Source organism: Cynocephalus volans, chromosome 4 (genome assembly GCF_027409185.1).
Source record: "Cynocephalus volans isolate mCynVol1 chromosome 4, mCynVol1.pri, whole genome shotgun sequence".
Taxonomy (NCBI): domain Eukaryota; kingdom Metazoa; phylum Chordata; class Mammalia; order Dermoptera; family Cynocephalidae; genus Cynocephalus; species Cynocephalus volans.
Window position 1 is genome coordinate 116,992,509 of NC_084463.1, and position 18,816 is coordinate 117,011,324.

The 18,816-nt window shown below is 36.5% G+C and overlaps 2 protein-coding genes and 1 non-coding gene across 5 annotated transcripts in view; all 3 read right to left on the reverse strand.

The window, feature by feature from the left end:
• Positions 1–1,292: 1,292 nt before the first annotated feature.
• RPS13 (ribosomal protein S13) lies at positions 1,293–4,011 on the reverse strand. The gene is made up of 6 exons (XM_063093662.1): positions 3,924–4,011; positions 3,729–3,777; positions 3,475–3,553; positions 2,559–2,728; positions 2,006–2,106; positions 1,293–1,370 (listed from the first exon to the last, which is right to left on the reverse strand). Exons 1-6 carry the CDS (start codon positions 3,944–3,946, stop codon positions 1,337–1,339), a joined length of 456 nt encoding a protein of 151 aa, XP_062949732.1. The 5' UTR covers positions 3,947–4,011; the 3' UTR covers positions 1,293–1,336.
• Positions 1,559–1,649, reverse strand: LOC134377396 (small nucleolar RNA SNORD14). The gene has a single exon (XR_010023445.1). It is a non-coding gene; the product is annotated as a small nucleolar RNA SNORD14 (small nucleolar RNA).
• Positions 4,012–4,330: 319 nt separating the features above from the next.
• PIK3C2A (phosphatidylinositol-4-phosphate 3-kinase catalytic subunit type 2 alpha) overlaps positions 4,331–18,816 on the reverse strand; it is a 106,261-nt gene continuing 91,775 nt past the window's right edge. For 2 of the 3 annotated variants that reach the window (XM_063092714.1, XM_063092713.1), the window contains exons 24-33: positions 18,526–18,695; positions 17,662–17,818; positions 16,767–16,876; positions 14,705–14,912; positions 13,365–13,489; positions 11,976–12,093; positions 11,813–11,885; positions 11,427–11,536; positions 11,215–11,340; positions 8,740–9,519 (exon numbers count right to left, since the gene is read on the reverse strand). In XM_063092714.1, the coding sequence (XP_062948784.1) occupies positions 9,337–9,519; positions 11,215–11,340; positions 11,427–11,536; positions 11,813–11,885; positions 11,976–12,093; positions 13,365–13,489; positions 14,705–14,912; positions 16,767–16,876; positions 17,662–17,818; positions 18,526–18,695 (1,380 nt within the window). In that variant the 3' untranslated portion in view covers positions 8,740–9,336. Of the gene's footprint in view, positions 4,405–8,739; positions 9,520–11,214; positions 11,341–11,426; positions 11,537–11,812; positions 11,886–11,975; positions 12,094–13,364; positions 13,490–14,704; positions 14,913–16,766; positions 16,877–17,661; positions 17,819–18,525; positions 18,696–18,816 lie in introns of those variants that run through there. The other variant, XM_063092715.1, reaches the window with a different exon arrangement.

Sequence of the window (18,816 nt, forward strand, 5' to 3'; positions counted from 1 at the left end):
CATCAAGTGTCCCACCTAGCTTTCTGGTCCAGAGACGTAGAACTCAATATCTAACACTTGCCTAGCTATTTATGGTTTGCAAAGGATTGCCTTGTTTCACCTGTTTGTCACTTTTGGAGAAGTTTGCCTTATTACAGTTAACTATTTCTTGGCTTATGATAGTTAATTACTTTTAAAGACATGGACACAAAAACACAGGGATTAAAATTTGTTCTCTAACACTAGTGTGAATTGGGTAATACACTAACATGGACCCTTTCTGTTCCTGTCACCCTTGTGAGCCTATTAGGGAGAATGAATCAGTTTTCATACCCAGCATAGAGCACATAATGCTGGGTAGGTGAATATATGAAGTGCCCTAGAGAACATGGCAAGTGACGGGTACCTACTCCACAACACGGCATTATCTGGGCTGTCAATGCTAGTTATGATGCTGATCTCTTAAAAATAAGGCACTTGCTTGAATGTGATAATTTTGACTATAGGTTAAAGTAAAGATGAACAGTCAGAAAAAACGTGGTACACAGAAATGGCCTGCAACACCAATTCAGGTCCACAAATACCTTGTGCTCTTTCTGAATTCTAAGACAACCCTGAACAATTCACTCCAGTTGTCTAAGACTTGCCTCTTCCAAGCAGAAAGACCCATGTACCCCATTAGGTTGTTTTAAGAATTAAATAAAACTGAGAACATCCAAATGAGTAAATTTTATTTTAACCAGATGAATAAATTTTATTTTAAATATACAAAAATTGCAAGGTTCAGGGACCTAGGCCCATCTCAGTTCTTCCTGAACACTCTGTGCTCCAGATGGAACTGTGCTTGTTTACTGTTCCCTCAATCTCTTCTTTAACCTTTAAGCCCCATCAGCAAGGCCCAAAGTCCCTCCATACCAAGATTCTTTTCCCTCCAGTCACACTTTTCAGAGTATTTCTGATGCTACACTGGTTAGTATCAGTCACACGTATTATCTCATTATTTAAAATCAAATGTACCAAAAATACTTAGAAACATTTCTGCCATAACATCCAACCAAATACAGTCATTACTTCCCAGTCTCTTCCAGTTCTTCCTCCTGCATATATATAACAACCACCAATGAGATTATATGCTGCTCAACTAGTTTAAGGGGTGTCAGTGAAGGGATGTGAGAGATGGACACTATCTTACTACCCTCTATGGAATCCCCCAATTACTCTACCAACACACTTCCCCATTAAAAAAAAAGACAACACATATGAATCACTGATATATATACTAATTTTTTTTAAGGAAAAGAAATACAAAATAATACTTTTAGCTAAACGATTTTATTACTTGAGTACATAAACAAATTTATGCAACCAATGCAGAAGCTGTGGATGACTCACTGAAAAGGAAAAAAAGGGGAGCAGAGAAAATCAGGATTAATACTGGTTTTCCATATCCATTCACATAATCTCTCTGCTAATGTAGCTATTTTCGCCCAGTTAAAATAAACCACAACTACATTAAATGCACCAGACTACTGAGTTCCTGAATCAGCTCACTGTACTCAAGCATAATTAATGAAGATGCTCACTCAGACATCCAAGGAAGAAGTGACCAACATAAAGAAAAACCTTTCTGGTGGAAACTGCGAATGTTTGGAAATCAATCATCATAGTGAGCACTTCATGCAAAAATTAAAACAAGACAACCACCTTGGAGCAGAGGTGTAAAATGAACCTTTACCAATTATCTAAAAGGGAGTCAAAGGGCTAGTTCCTGGTCCAAACTAGAGGTCTGCAAACTACGGCCCTCTGCTTGTCTTTATAAACAAAGTTTCAGTGAAACACATCCACAACCACTTGATTATTGTCTATGGCTGCTTTCCCACTACCATGGCAAAGGTGGAAGAGTAGTTAGCCATATAGCCCACAAGGCTTAAAATATTTACTACCAGACCTTTTACTATAATATTTACCACTGACATTTACTATCTGCTGACTCGTGTTCCTGTTTAAAAAAAAGGTTGATACTTACTATTTCCAATTTGGGGGGAGGACTCGCTTGGTCTTATAATATCTAGCCAATCGGTGAATTCGACTCTCAATTAGAATTAGACGGAATTTAGCATCCTTATCCTAAAAATAAAATTTGATACAATTCAAGAAAACCACCTAAAATAACTAAACATTATTAAACATTAATTTAACAAAAAATGTAGAGCTACCATGCACTTTTTCTAATGAAAAGTTACCCAATACTCTGTAATAGAATCTTAGGCTAGGATTCACATAGCTAGATTATGTCCTTAATAGAACAGGTTTCCAGGATAAGACAACAGGAAGGACTTGCAAAACTCTGCAAATACAAACCAAAAAACACACCAACGTTTTCAAACAACTGGATATTCTGTATTTAGGGGAGTCAAAGAAAATCTCTTCTGGTAGAATTTTTGTTTCAAAGCAACTGTAGTGCTGACTAGTTTGTGCCCTAAGCCACCTGAGATAATTCAAATCAGATGTGTTATATTATATTGAAATAAGTTAGTACAAATGGTTCTACTTAACACCAGGTCTTTATTTATTCTTACCTTTCTGTTCCTCTCAAGATGCTTTCGAACAGCAACTGCTTTTTTAATTAAGTGGTAGAGATCCTCAGGAAGATCAGGAGCAAGTCCTTTGGACTTAAGGATTCTCAAGATTTTATTCCCTGTCACAAAGCGTACTTGTGCAACACCATGTGAGTCCCTCAGGATCACACCTGAAAAAGGAATCATAGACTGCAACTTCCCAACCCCAAACACAAACTGGAGGAAGTGATGCCATGGCTCAGATATCAGGTCCCTTTCCCACCTGTAAGATGGAGTCAACTTTTATACATCACAGAAACCAACACGAGAACACATGCAAAGTTCAATCAGACATCCAAGGAAGGTTTATCCAACACTAAAGAAAACCATTCTGGTGGAAACTGTGAATGCTGGACAACCATCGTCACAGTGAACGTGAAATACAGCTCACCGCAGGAATCAATAAGACTCCTGTACGTCTATCTGCTTTATAATTAAAACCAGATAACATTTTTTGAGAAGTTTTATCAGACATTCTTCTGTGTAGCCAATTTCAAAATTCCAACTCCTCTCCACTTAAAGCTGTGTGGTTTGGGCTTAGTTAATTTATCTGCACTATGCCTCGACTGTAAAATGAGAACTGGGGGGAGAAAACTACTAATATTTATTTCAAAATATTGCTGTCAGAATTAAACGAGATCGTTACATGTAAAATACTTAGAATCACATATCTAAGAAAGTGCCTGACGAGAATTTTAATAATTTCACCGTCTGCTAAACAAGAACTTGAAAGTTCAACACAGAATGGTTAGGCTTCGGTCCTCAACAATAAAACCAGAAAGAAGAGCAAAAGATTTTCAAAGCACGCAAAAGGCACGTTTACCCCCAGAGCAGTCACTCGATGGCCGGCGGAAGGGGCTGCGTTAGGCACACTCACCGATTTGTGAGGGAGTCAGGCCCTTTTTGGCCAGTTTATAAATTTGCTCCTTTACGTCGTCAGACGTCAACTTCAGCCACTGTTTATGGAATAAGAAGCCGCTTTAGATGAGAAACCAAGGATGGCGGCCAAGTACGGCGGACCTTTCCACCCTCAAAGCCGCGCTCCTCCCGCATGCAAGCCCCCACCCCGGCGCCGCTTCCCCCGAACGACGAAAGCCACCGCCTCCCAGGCTTCTCCCGCGCGCTACTTACGGTGGGGACGCTGCGGCGATAGGGCAGAGCCGACTGGGACAGGCCCTTCCTGGGAAGAGAAGCAGTCTCGCGGTGAGATGGCGGCCCGTGCCACAGCAGCCCGGAACGTCATCCCCTCCACTCGCTGCCCACCTCCCACCTTCCCCCCACCCCCGCGGCCCAGCCCCGCAACCAGGCTCGGCGCCCAGCTCTCACCCTGGAGCATGCATGCGACCCATGATGGCGGCAGTCAGGAAGCAAAAAGAGAGCGAGGATGAAAACGCCGCAGGAAGCTACCCACCACGCAGGAAGTGACCTCACACGTCTAGGCGCGTGCAGGAGGCGGGGCTACGCTGCGCAGCCGCCGGCGCCGGCGACTACCTATCCCGAAATGCAGTTCAGCGTGCGTAAGACTCCGCAATGGGCGCGACACACGTCGCCGCACTCTTCCCTCTTATTCTAGCTCGTGGTCCGGAGCAAGGGGGAAACTGATTCTGACGGCAGCTTGCAGTCAAAGTTCCCTACCTGCAGGCACGTTTTGAAAGAGGTGCTGCCAGCAGTGAGATCGTACAGGTTCAAATCCTGGGCCAGGAGTGGGCGCGCAGCAGGTAGAGCTTCAGGGATCAGTCATGGAGTTGTTCATTCAACACCGCCAGGCCTCGCCTTGGCACTGGATCTCGCAGAGTCTGCCCTGCCCCTAGTAAATTCACAGGTACAATACCATGCGATAAATGCTACACTAGAAGTAATGGTAGTGGCTGCCGTCCAGCCAGCGCCTCCATTTCTTACCTCTAAATCCTAATCTAATCTCTCGGGGGAGAGAGCACTGACAGTAAAGAACCGGCCTAAGGATTTGAACCAGACCCTGGCGGACCCCGCCGCCGGCAGCGCTCTTTGCCTTACGCAGGGCTCGCCTGGGAGGAATGCCGGGCCAAGCCTCATGGAGCCCCATATCTAAGTGACTGAGAGTTGGCGGGCAGGTTAGAGCTTTAGGAATAACGTTGCAAAAGCCAGGAGGATGAGGGAGAAAAAGAGGCGTTTGAAAATCCTAGGAAAAAGGAACCACCAATGAGGAAGGTCTTATAAAATTGACCCAGTACTGGTACAGAACATAGCCTTGAAAAAAATGAACGAATGCAGCAGCTTGTTAAAAAAACAAAAAACATGGCCTTGGAAGGAGTGAGATCAGTGAAATCAACAAACTCCTGTCGACTAGTGTAAAGTACTTGGTGAGAAGTTGAAAGAAACTCTAGGTACTAAAACGTCTACTCCACTTTCAGCCTATCACTATGATGAATAACTTCCCAAAGCATTAGAGAATTTCAGTAAGATTGGGTAGTCTGTTTTTCCTAGCAAAGATGCATTCTTATCATTAGCCAACTTTACATTTTTCAGCCAGATATGGAACCCAGCCTGATGGAGTTTGGATGTGTTGTCCCCTCCAAAACTCATGTGGAAATCTGATCCCCAATGTGGCAGTGTTGTAAACTGATTGAGTCACGGGGGCGGATCCCTCATGAATGGATTAATGCTCTCCCTGGGGGAGGAGGGAGTAATGAGTGAGTTTTTGCTCTATTAGTTCCCGCAAGAGCTTGTTTATAGGACCTGGCACCTCCTCTCTCTCTTGCTTCCTCTCGCCATGTGATCTGCTTGCACCCGCCGGCTGCTGCCGCTTTTCCACCATGAGTAGAAGCAGCCTGAGGCCCGTGCCAGATGCAGCTGTCCCAGAATTGTAAGCCAAATAAACCTCTTTCCTTTATAAATTACCCAGTCTCAGGTATTTCTGTTATAGCAACACAAGACGGACTAAAACACAGCCCCTATATTTTTTTATTGAGGTAAATTCAGACCATGAAATTCACTATTTTAACCATTTTAAAGTGTACAATTCAGTAGCTTTTATGACACTCACAAAAGATATTCAGAACTAAAGAAAGTTACTGATCCACAGATTTAAGAATCTTAAATAGAATAAATAAGAAGACATCTACACTTCAGCACATCTTAGTTAATACAGATCAAAGTTAGCCCTAAGCTAATAATTGTTGAAGCTGTGTGATGGATTCGTTCATGAAGTTCATTATACTGTTGTCTACTTTTGTATATGTTTAAAATTTTCAAACTAAAGATTTTCAAAAGAGTAAGGGGGAAACAAAGACCTTTTTTTCCTGACAGAAACTGTTTGTCACCCCCAAAACTGACTCTAATTGTTTAAGTTATTGCTCTTTCATGGTCTCTATGTCCTTTTACATATCCTAGAATCAAAGAACCACAGCCTCATGTCAGTTCATTCCAGGATGAAGAGATGATATTAGAAGTATCGACATTTCTCATTTCTGTAGATATGTCTATGATGTGGCTATTGCTGCACTACTTACTATTTAAGTAAACTGTCAAAGGCCAGGCACCATACTCACAGAAGCATTTCACTTCTAAGAAATGCTGATGGGGCTGTGTAGCAAAGTGGTAGCAATCTAGACCTTCAAAGAACCACACTGAGAAGTCAGACTCTATTTTGGACATTTTTAGGAGCAACTGACAGGCCGGTTCTGAAATTTTGAGATTACTGAACCTAATAAACTCCTGGGTGAGATGCAAAGAACAGCAACAGTGAGTTCATAGCAAAGTTTGGAACCAAAGATGTGAGTATGCCAATAAGGAAAGAGATGATAGCAGATTTCTTTTATTCCAGAAATATTTTAATACAATCATAGTACAGTTATGAAGTCACATTCAATTCACTGAATATATTCAAGGTATTAATAAAAATATTATACATCTTTATTCACTATCTTCATATAATTAAAGTATTTGGTTCTTACAGATAATAAAGACTAATTACCATATTCATACATATTTGCACTACTAGTCAAACAGCATGTAGGTAAATCTATGGATTATGATAGTGGGGCTTCAGTCCTTTTTGATCTGTATCAAAAGTGAATGTTTTCTTTTTTAAATGCCACAATACTTGAATCCTAAAAAGAACAGTTAACCAATTTAAGGCAAAATATTGAAACTTTTATACAATTTTAATTTGAAAAAAGGAAGAATACTTTATCAAAGATCACACATGCCTTAACATTTAGATACCTATAGATTCATATAAAGTCAGTAATAAAAATATCAGTGCAAGTTCTACATTGGGTTCCTCAGTAGAGAAAATAATGGGTTCTTAGAGTAAACCATTATCTTCATTCCCAAAACACTGGCAAGAGGAAAGAATTCTGGTGCAAGACTTACATATAGCATAGTTATTTTTAGTCAGTAAAGATAGGTATAAAATATTGTGACTATACATAAAAATTCGTGTCTTAACCAGTTTGTTTAAACTTGTTTTTCAGTTTTACTTTAATGTAAGCTTTTAAAAAATGTTTAAAAATACAACTGATTTAACATTAATAGTAGTACTAATCCAAAGAGGGTCCCCTCCTTTTTAAAAAGATTTTTTTTGGTATGGGCTGAAGATTAGCATTTCGCAAAGAAATAACCTATATTAAACTATGTGTAAAATATATGTGTGTGTTTTAATGACCAAAGGCACAAAATGAGTTAAATAGAAAACATTACCACTTGCTTTGAACTCTTGGTAACTGTACAGTATGAATCATAATGTGTACTTTTAGATGTGAATCCAGATTTCTTATAATTGAAAAGTGACACCACATTTTCTAGCTCTATTATTTGTGCTAAAAGACAATGCTATACAGACTGCAAAAAGGCAGTACGTGTTGAGTCCAAGTAACAATGACCTTTTACCAAGACAGTACTTTTTTTTCCTTAACAGTGGCTAAGTGACAACTTATGGAATGGAATTAGGTCTCAAAAGCATAAGTGACAATTTCTAGTACTTTACATTTGCAAAGCTACTTACACAGTTTAAGGAAATGTTAACTGTATATGGAAAAAGCAAATGGTGGTACATTGATCTGCATTTTAATTAACTTATTAAATAGACAACACATTTTAACATAAAAAAAGACATTCATATATCATACTCATGGGTTTAACTACAAATGGACCACTAGTGTTAGGCACCAAAAATTTCAAGTTTTTTTTTTTTTTCCCCCAACCTGTTCCACTGCCATATCCTCAACTCTTTTATTTCTGTTTTGTAGGTATCACAATGGTTACATTAAACATTTGCACAGTTCATAAAAATTCTGTTCTGGGCAACTGAATTGGAGATTGTCCTTTCTCTCTTGCTACTCTTCATTGCATATTTTGTCAGTTTCCTCACAGTAACCAGATTGCTACAATCTCTATTACCATTTAAAAAGTATCTGAGGGCTGGCTGGTCAGCTTACTTGGTTAGAGCATGGTGTTGGTAACACCAAGGTCAAGGGTTCGGATCCCCATGCAGGCCAGTCACCAAAATAAAAAGTATCTGAACTTCTATTCTAATCATGAGAGTTATTATATATACATATTTATTAAAAGTAAAACTTATGTCTAAAAATGGATCTTATTCTTAATGGTTACTGTATAATAATTTCAATCCTGTCCCTTACGATTCTGAATCCCATTGAGGAAAATAATTCTTTTGTGTAAATGTACAATGTTTACCTATGTAAGACAGTTTATAAGGTTTTTTTCCCATAAAGGTATATAAATTCAGTCAGGACCCTAGAATTCTTGTTCTGGGCCTCTTGTGAAGAGTATGCCCTACTCAGGAATGGGCACATGGATAAACAATTTTCACCTGTTTAATGAGGGAGTAGAGTATAGATATATAGAGGTGAAATTACCAAACTTCAATTCACACCCCTGGGAATAAATGTAGGATTATAATGGAATGATGGAATCTACTGTACAACTATATGATGAATCTCATTCAGTTACTGGGAAACAAAAACTAAATCAAATGGCTTGACTGTTTAAATAAGTCACACATCAGAAATAAATGATTTATTTGTAGGAAAAACATTAATACTTGTACATTATTTCTTGTCTTTAGTAAGTTGAAAGTGAGTAAAAACTACTTACTAATTATTTATGAAATCAGAAGAAAAAATCAGAAATGAAGTGCCAGGGAAGCATATAAAGTTAAGGCACCATTATTTACAACTTCAGTGATTGGCACTTACTCTGAAAAAGGCTTTAAAGACATGAATAAAAAGCAATATTATATTTTCCCCACTTCTACAAACTACTTAGTAGTTTTAACATAGCTATCTATTTGTGCTTTGCTTTTCAGCCCTGTGAATAGCAGCTGTATTTTATGGTAATATCCTGCATCTTTCCTTTACTTTGGTGTTTGTGAACATACACAGTGGTAAAGGCTGTAAAAGGTGCATAATAGGAAAACAAATATTCTGTGTCTATATAGGAAACAATGCAAAATAGTGGCTGAAATGACATAGTATTATCTCAAAGTCTTTTTCAGAACATATTATTATATATTAAGTTTAGGGTTTGTAGTATTCTACGTAATGACTTTAAAACAGCAATGGCTTCCAAAAATTCATAAAGGTCAGTTATGTGACTGTTGGTCCAAAAGATGTGTTGAAACGCAGCAAGTACATTTAACTTTATAATTTCTGTTCAAGTATAAAAACACTATACAATGTTCTCAAGTGTGTGTGCACACACATGCTTTTGACTGTTCTTGCTTCCAAAGCTCAGAAATTCACAAGTAAGTTGCTGCAGTCAGCTGATACCACTTAACTGTCTCTTTGCTCAAGTTGAAATCTTTCAAAGGCAGGGTTATTCCACCCAAGAAAAAATTCTCCCGCAGAGATTCTGCGCTAAGTACACTTAGTTGAAGTTCTCTCTGTCTTAGGGTTTCTTTGCTATATCCACTGTACACAAGCTACAGCAAAAGAAACAAGAAACAGTAAATTACAAATTGAAGTTTGTTTGGTTTCCTGGGAATATTTTAAATGAAAATGTAAGTAAGAATATTAGCCAATCAATGACTCTAATGAATGACACTGATTATGACATAAGTGGTGAAATTTGTCTCAATACTTTAGAAGCAAATTTTGTATTTCAGGAGTCTTGGATTATATTATCATTCCTGTGAATGTCTGACATAGAGATATACAAAGCAGGACCATTCATTGGCTAAAAAATAAAAACTTGAAACATGGTTTTTCTGAGACGAAGGTGATGGGGAAGGAAAAAGAAAATGACATGGCAGTATACCTCAAGACAATCTAATAGCTGGGAAAACACAAAATGGGAAGAAGCAAGTTGGGATAGCATAATTATAATTATTTTACAAAAAAAGGAGGAATTAAAATTTCCTTTTGTTGTCTTTTTTCTGTTGGATTTTATATACCATGAAGTGATAATTTCTGTTTATATGTTAACTCAATAGAAACTCGCCAACTAAAAATGCAGTTTGCAGCAAATTTGGAGTGCTACAAAGCTATTCTGTTTCAAACTCTCATCACATTCAACACTTAAAACTTTTATTTTTCCAGAAAGCCTCACCAAAGTTCTGAGAAACATCAGCTTAATCTAGTCCTTCTCACTGTTTGACTAAAACAATGAAAAAAAAAAAAAAAAAAACCAACCAAACAAACAAAAACAACTAACTACATTTCATTTTCTTGACAGCACAACACTAAGTAATAAAAAAAGACAATACTACTGTTTGAGAATACCAATCAGTCTTTATCAACCACTGAATTATTTTAATGAGATGAAAGGATCTTCTATAAGTTTTAGCAAATTTATAACCCAGATGAAAATTCAGAATTATTTGCTTCCAATTTCTAACCAGACATTTTTTTGTGGATATAATGTTAATGTACACAAATAATATGTTTATCTTAAAGAAGTAGTTTAAAAGGAGGAGAGGAGGACCTAGCAGGTTTAAATACGTCAGTAAGTGTACATGCTGACCGTGAGTACCTCAGCAAAGTCACAGTTATGCTCCACACTGTTCAACTGATGCTTTGCTTATTGCTTTCAATTTTGAGCACTGAATTTTAAGCGGGTTCCTGAGAGAGTAAAACATTTGAAGGAGAATGATTTTGAAACTATGTCCTACCAAAAGACAGAGCTGCTACAGATGTTCTGGAAGAATAAACAAGGAAAGGCATCTGAACTACAAGTATCTGAAGGCTGGCCTTGTAGAGAGTGGTTTTGTGTGGCTCCAAGAGGTAGAACTGAGACTGCACAGGTGACTACTGACAGTCAAGATTTCAGCTCATGATAAAAAATAATCTAAGGGCTGGAGCTACCCAAGACAAAGTGGATGGTCTGGAAGTATTTAAGCACAGATTAGACAGCCACTTTGACAATATTGTAGACAGGGTTCATGCACTGGAAAAGTAGCTAAATCATGGCTCCTAAGATCTTTTTAAAACCTATGAATCTATAATAGAGGGTTCTATTCTATATCTTTTTGTTAAATACCACTGGACTGTTATTGATTTACTTTGTACAATAAATAGCTCAGCAACTGATACCTAAAAACTTTCAATTTACAATGTTTTAACATTTAAAATCTCAAAACAAAAAATCTAGGAAATTTTCAGAAATGATTTTAACTTACCATTTCATTGAATGTCGGATTCCTAGTTTTTCGTGAAATTTTGGTTTTACGTTTGGATGTTTTGTGGGTATCTGGAAGTAGGTAAGTTTTGACATATGGATTTGGGTCAGACCCATCTTCAGTAACCTATAAAAAGACAAGCAGTCCTTTAACAGTAATGCTTCCTACCAAGGTATAGGTTTCCTCTACAATCATTATTTGTAATCACTCACAAGATCTTTGATGTGCATCACCATGATGAAAAGAGTACCATTTCGGTAAGAGACTGATAATTTCACTGCTCCTCCTATTTGGCCTGGAGTAGGACTGAAGGGAACTGCATCTGAAAATGCAAACATTTTCATTTTTGTTTTATTCTACACTTGCAGTGGTTCAAACTGCAACAAAAGAATTTTGCTTTACTTCCAGGACCATTTCATATGGCAAGGGGAGTGGGGAAAGAATAAAGTTATGGTTATCCAGAAATAGACTGGTTTAGAAGGAATACCCTCCTCCCATTCCTACTGACTACAGCCAAGCCCACTGTCATTCTACATTCATTGAGAAGTTACATACTTGTAGGTCAGGAGTTACTAACAACAGAAAAAAATAATCTCACCTGTGGACCTAGCTATTCCTTCAGCTTTTTCATCACGAAGTAAAGGGTGGAAAAAGGTATAAACAAGATCACACTAAGATTGAAGACAAAAAAGATTCATTAGTTAAAAATTATGTAGCACCAAAGATACAGTATGCTATTCTCATTTAGTTAGGAAGGTCACCTCTGCTACATCCGTTGAAGCACTCATCAAACTCTGTAAATAACTGTTCAACTCAATTTTCCTTTTGGCTGCTACATCTTTTATGTGTGTTCTTCCTAGAACCATCCTATTAGGAAAACTACAAAAGAAAAAGAAAAACAAGTGGGATTTAAATTATTTCCTCTGGAAGTATTTATAAATCAAGTACAATATTTACTTAGACATACACTTTTTTATGCACTTACAAAGTAAACTCTTAATCCACTATAAAGTAATTTTTTGTGATTTCTCTTCCAAGTACTGGAGATGAAATAGTTCAATTAGCTATTATCTTTTTGTGAGCCATGGTACAAAAGATGCATATCTTGCTAATTTTGTATATTTATTACTTATTTTCTACTATTTCTTCTCAAATTTAATCATTAACAAATATTTTATCTAGATCTGATCTCTAAAAGAACCATTATTCAATCAGCCACAGCTACTGTAGACACCAGTAAAATATTCAAATAATAACATGGAACCTAAGTCAGGAGCTGAAAGGATAATCTCAACTTCACTTATTTTGGTGGTGGTGGAGAGAAGAGATTGCATATGGAAACAAACTCTTAATACCCACTTTGCCTCCTTCTTACTTTTAAAATCTAGTCTAAAGAGAATATGAATTCTTGACACAGGAAATCTACTGGTCATTAAGGTGCTAAAGTCATTAAAACTGAGGGTAGTCTACGGCCATATCACCCTGAACCCGCCTGGGCTCATCTGATCTTAAAACTGAGGGTTTCCAAACGATATCCGATAAAAAACTAAGCACTGAGATTTTGATTAACAGTCTCAATGTTTGCTTCAGTTTATTATTTATCAGAGGAGCTCAGTATGGCCCATATAGACGATTTCTGCAGTGCTTTAGCATCTTTTTTTTTTTGACTGGTAAGGGGATTGCAACCCTTGGCTCGGTGTCATCTGCACCACGCTCAGCCAGTGAGCGCACCGGCCATCCCTATATAGGAACCAAACCCAAGGCCTCAGCTCTGGTAGCGCCGCACTCTCCCAAATGAGCCACGGGGCCGGCCTGGCATCTGATTTTTTTAAAAACAAGGTTCCAAATTATTATCTTGAGTTGCTTACTATGGTAGAAACAACAAAGTCAAAGCTTCAACTAAAATTAGAAGTCTAGAAAATCCCATATTTTAAATTTAAGATCTTGATCATTTATTCATTGTTCATTCAAAGAAAACTTACAGCTCTTTGTCTATGTCTAGGTTGTATTAGGCCCTTGTGATACAAAGGAAAATAAGCCAGACATGGCCCATAGTATCCTACTAAATGTTAACACAAAGCCTTTCACCTACATTTAATAACAAATTGTTTCTTACAAAAAAGGATTAATGTACAAGAATGGGAACATACCCTGGTAACTTCCAAAGTGGAAATATAATACTGAGCTTATTGTGAAGTTCCTGAAACTCGTCAAATGTCCGGAAGACAAATGATGGCTCAAGCTGTCCTTCCCTCAAAATTCGGACTACATAAATCTGAAAAGAAAATGTACCCCCAAACATTAAATTTTTAATGAAAACCTCCTTTCTTGACTTGATCATTATATGTAGTCTAAGTGTTTTTAACTTGGTAATATATATGTCACCAATAGGGAATAGCAAATATAAAAGTCACTGTATTTATAGCAAATCTCACTACATTCTAAGAGTGATCATAACCATTTTAAGATATATAAACAAGAATTTAAAAGTGAAAGGTATTTTATTTCAAGGGTTAAATATAATAAACTTCCCAAATCTATATATTTAATGCATTTCCAATGAAAATTTTAATAAGTAAGTTCATTTAAGGAAGTAAATAAGGTATGCACCAGCCAGCAAAAAAAAAAAGTAAACAGGGAAAAAGGCAAAAAAAAATATGGTGAATAGTGAAAAAAACTTGTTATACTGGATATTTAAACTACCATAAAGTTACACTACTTTAGAGTATAATACAAAGAGTCAGATATATAAATAAATTCAGGGATACTTATAAACTTAGTATATTTAAAGGTAGATTATAAATCATCAGGGAAAAGAATGGACTCAATACAACAATGTGAGGAAAAAATACTCAATAAAAATACAAAAAGACTAAAATTTCTTAATAAAATACGTGAAAATTAAAAGTGAAATTGTTTTCTAAAATCCATCAATTTGTCATAAATTTAAAAACTGCTGGAAAGTATTATCCAACAAAAATATTATCACAAGGGTACAAAATAACAGCAAAAAAGATGACATTATACTCTCAAGGGGGAGAAAGCACACTAAAGATCCTGTTTTTGTTCAAAAACAAACTTTACATGCATTTGTTGTATTAAAGAGTAGAATGGGAATTTAGACTTTTTACTTTATAAACTTCCATATTGGTTGAATTTGTTACAATGAGCAAGCTTTATCTTTGAAATTAAGAAAAACTCAAAGATAAGGAATGAGGTAAGCAGAATTGCCCCACTCTTTTAGCCTTGGCTCCGAAAGGAAGAATGTCATGTGGCCCTCACTTTTGAAGCAAATTTAGCAAGAAATAAACACCAAAAAGAAAAAAATAAGGGATGCTTCAAGTACATTTACTTCTTTATGGACCATCCACGGAAGAAACAAGCATGAACAGAATAACTGTTGAACCTTTAGCACAGTCAGCAAAGGAAGTAGGTAGGACAACAATAATGTGTGCATAACTGTCTACGTATATATTGAAACCAAACTTACATAATGTTTATCTGGGTTGTATTTCTTATGATATGTGAAAACAGAGACTTCTTTGATTCGACCATCTTGTCTAAAGGAGTATGTTTTGGGTGAAAATGAAAGGATGGGCTCATCATTAGAAGGAAGACCAGAAAAACGCAGCTGAGCAAGGTTGTGAATGAAGAAGTTAAACTTTGTGGCAATGCTTCCCAGACTTGACTCAATCAGCCTACAAAAAGAATCAGAAAATTTGTTAACAGTAAATGTTCATGAGAACACATGCTAAATTTTTCAACATAATAAAAGATGAAAAACACTTTCTTTCCTTTTAAAATATTAAGCAGATTCTCAAGGATCTTTGCCAAGGATTCCTTTTGTTCTATATGCCAAAGACCTGTTAAAATACATCTCACCCCAACATAAAAATTTAGCTCAAGAAAGAAATGATGCCTCATTTTCTTGAGCCCTGTGGGATCCAAGACTAATTTAAGAGCTATTAAGATAAAAGATGATTGGTATAATGCTAAAAATAATAAATAATGACTTCATATTTTATTCCATTGTAATAAAGGGAGAAAGTGACAACTAAACATGTATGAAAGGAAATATCCAAAGTAATCCAAATTTTTAAAATTCTCTTCTAGCAAACAGTAGAATAGTAGAATTTGGTGTCAGACTCCTTCAGATAATCATAATTTCACTCACTGGGGAAAAGAAGTTTTGACAGGATGGGGAGGAGTTCGGTGGAAACAAATTTGAAAGGTAGGCCTGGATACAACATTTTAGGCAAGCAAAGGAAACAAGAATCTCAGAAACAGGGTTAAGGAAGCCAGAAAGAAGAAGGAGATTCAAAAAGAGAGTGAGAGGACCTCAAACACAGGGTTTTGCCTTACTGTGACTGAATGTTTGCATTCCCTTAAATTCATGTATTAAAGCCTGAACCCCCAAGGTTACTGTATTTGGAGATAGGACCATTATGGAGATAATTAAAGCTAATTGAGGCCATAAGGGTGGAGTCCTGATCCAATAAAAGTGTCCTTATAAGAAGAGACAAGAGAGAGTGGGACACGGTGAGAAAGCAACCACCTGCGATCTAAGAAAGGAGCCCTCACCAGGAAGTTAATTGCCTGGTACCTTGATCTTGGACTTCCTAGCCTCCAGAACTGTGAGAAATAAATTTTCTGTTGTTTTAAGTCACCTAGTATATGGTATTTTGTTTTGGAAATCCAAGCAGTCAAATACATGCCTGCTTTGTAGTTTTGCCCAGGGGAGCCAATGAATCTCTTTTAAAAAAAGCAAAACAAAACTCATCAATACCTAAATTGTCAGGATAGTTTGGAAGGCTATACAAAGGTCAGCTTCCTTCAATTCACTTCATCCCAGACTCTTGAGACTAGGGAAGTCCAGTGCAGTGTTTTACACTTCTTCTCCACCAAGAGGAAGATGGCAAGAGAAAAAGGAGAGAAAAGAACATGAGCTCATGTGCTCCTCCCTGCTGTGGTGTTATGATGATGTGGCAGCAGAAATCAGTGACCAGCCTGGTCACCAGGCCTTTAGAACGTATTTTCCAGGAAGATCTGCTTTGAAAGCAATAATGACAAATTCAAATGTCAGCCACCAGTATGTGTTTCAAGTACTACATCAAATAAAAATAGTTTACTATAGTAGTGTCCCAGAGTTTGCTGTTTTAAGCACATAAGGTATCCATGAAAATTGTTACAGCAGAATTCTGAGATTAGTACAAAAAACATTTTAGAAAGAAACCTTAAAGAGGTATAAGGCGCTATAGAAAACACGTTTCTAAGAAACAATTCATAAATAGAATTTTTATCATTGAATTCATTAATTAAATAAACCTTGAGATCACACTGTGAGAAATAAATGTCTTTTTTAAAGTGCTATTGCAAATCCTTTACATTTATTCAGTAAATAAACTTTTAAAAACTACCATTTGCTAATACTGTGAATCAAAATTTTTTCCTGTATATCATAATTTTGCAATACATCATTCGTTTAGACTAAGGTAAAACAAATCACAGCTAAATTTTATGTGCCATATCCAATATACATAACTATGCCTTACCTAGTAAAGAAAATTGTAGCTTCTGCATCTGTAGTTTGGGGCTGAAGTGCATCTCTAACATATTTCAAATCTTGAATATTTCTAAGTTCTGGTAACCCTGAAGGAATCATCTATAGAAGAAATAAAAGGTTCTGATTAGCTCAGTTGGTTAGAGCTCAATTTTATAACAATAAGGTTAAGGTTCAGATTCCCATACCAGCCAGCCGCCAAAAAAAAACTTATGTGAGTTAAATACGTTCTCCACCCCTTCCTGCAAGCTGATCAAGTAATTAGAACTAAAGCAAATAAACATGATCAGTTTTGAAGAGTTTGTCAGTGTTTTGGGGACCTAAGTGATTCTTTTACAAATGACAAAATCAAGGCCAAAGAAAGCCAAGTGACTTGTTGGAAGTAATAAAGCCAGTTTATGGAATAAAAACTGAAATCCAGACCTCCTTTTGTCTAAGCCTCTGTTTTTATTATCATGTCAATTTCAGTCACAATGATTATAGAGGGTCTTGTTGCTTTTGTTTGTTTTTACTTTTTTCTTGAGTATAATACACTTCCAGAAAAGTAGAAAAATCTTAAGTGTACATCTAAATGAATATTCACAATCTGAACACACCCAACATCCTACATGCTCTTCTTGAGCTTCAGTTACAACTACCTTCCAACTCCAGGGGAACCACTCTAGTGACTTATTTTTTGTATTTTACATAAACAGTGTCAGACAGTATGTTGTGTTGTGTTTGGCCTATTTCTCATATCAGTAATTTTAAAATATTTCAGTAATAATATACCTGACATTTATGACTACAGTAAATTTCATTCTAAAATCACAAAATACCCTTTTTTAGGCACTGAAACACAGATGCATTAATATAAAATTAATTAAATACTTGTAAAGAACAGTTACCAGTGAAAGGAGGTTAAGAAAGAGGTTTGCTTGCTTTCTTATCAAGTTGTAGGCCTGACAGCAGAGGTCCACAAACAACTGGAAACGAATGGTGGGCTTTTCACCCCCATTAATGACATATGCCATATCAGAGGTCAGCACAAAAGGAGCCCGATCCCTATTTAAAATGAAAGTACACAAAAAGTGTTATTCACAGAAGATATTCAAATAGTGCTACTGCTATTACATGGTTATTAAACTAAGCTAACTGAGTTATAGCAACTTCCAACTAGGAAACAATATCAGGCAGTTTTTAATTTCCATAATTCTTAAAAATTCACATTTTCAAGAAAAGCCATCACATAACAATCTCATTATTTACATAGAACTTATATGAGAAATTTTCTCAAGGGGGATATTTATAAATCCACAGACCCAAAGACAAATCAAACAGTAGTTAAAAACATACAGAGAGAAAAATTTTGTAGTCATTACCATTATACAAATGGAACTGGGTTTTTTTGTTGTTTTTGTTTTGTTTTGTTTTGTGGCTGGCCAGTACGAGGATCTGACCTTGGTGTTATCAGTACCGTGCTCCAACCAACAGAGCTAACCAGCCAGCTTCACAAATGGAACCATTTCTAATAGGTATTGATAACCAGATAAAATAAAATATACCTTGATTAATTTCATCAAAGTTTGCACGCACACACTCCTTCTTGTCTACTATGTGGTAAAGTCATCTCTTAGGGCTGTTTTCATCCCCAATTATGCTCAAAGTGAGCAATAAGGCAAAACAGCAAGAAAAAAAGCAAGGTTTGGGACATTAATTTGTGAAACAAGAAGTACCTCTTTTTTTAGCAATATCAATAATAAAATTAGTACCTTTTGAAGCTACCAAACATCTGTGCATGGCCCAAAAACTTTCCAAAGTCAATGTGAAACATGTGTCCTGTGCTTCGAAGCATTATATTGTCATTATGTCGATCACAGATGCCTAAAACATAGGTGGCTACACAGCATCCAGCACAAGAATAGATAAAATTCTCAGAAGCCTATAATAAAGATATAAAATCATTTTAGGAAAGAAGTTATTTTTAAAGGAAGTAGGGTTTACAAATATTAAAATAATTCATCACTCTTTAAAAACATTATTTGGCTAGCCGCCAGAAAAAA

What these genes read in the sequence shown, in the direction of transcription:
- RPS13 (XM_063093662.1), bottom strand. Translation starts at nt 3,946, where the DNA reads ATGGGTCGCATGCATGCTCCAGG. An exon ending in CCTGACTCCCTCACAAATCG is followed by an intron (nt 2,729 to 3,474) that starts GTGAGTGTGCCT and finishes TTCCTTTTTCAG; the next exon opens with GTGTGATCCTGAGGGACTCA. An exon ending in CTCCCCCCAAATTGGAAATA is followed by an intron (nt 1,371 to 2,005) that starts GTAAGTATCAAC and finishes TTTCCTTTTCAG; the next exon opens with TGAGTCATCCACAGCTTCTG.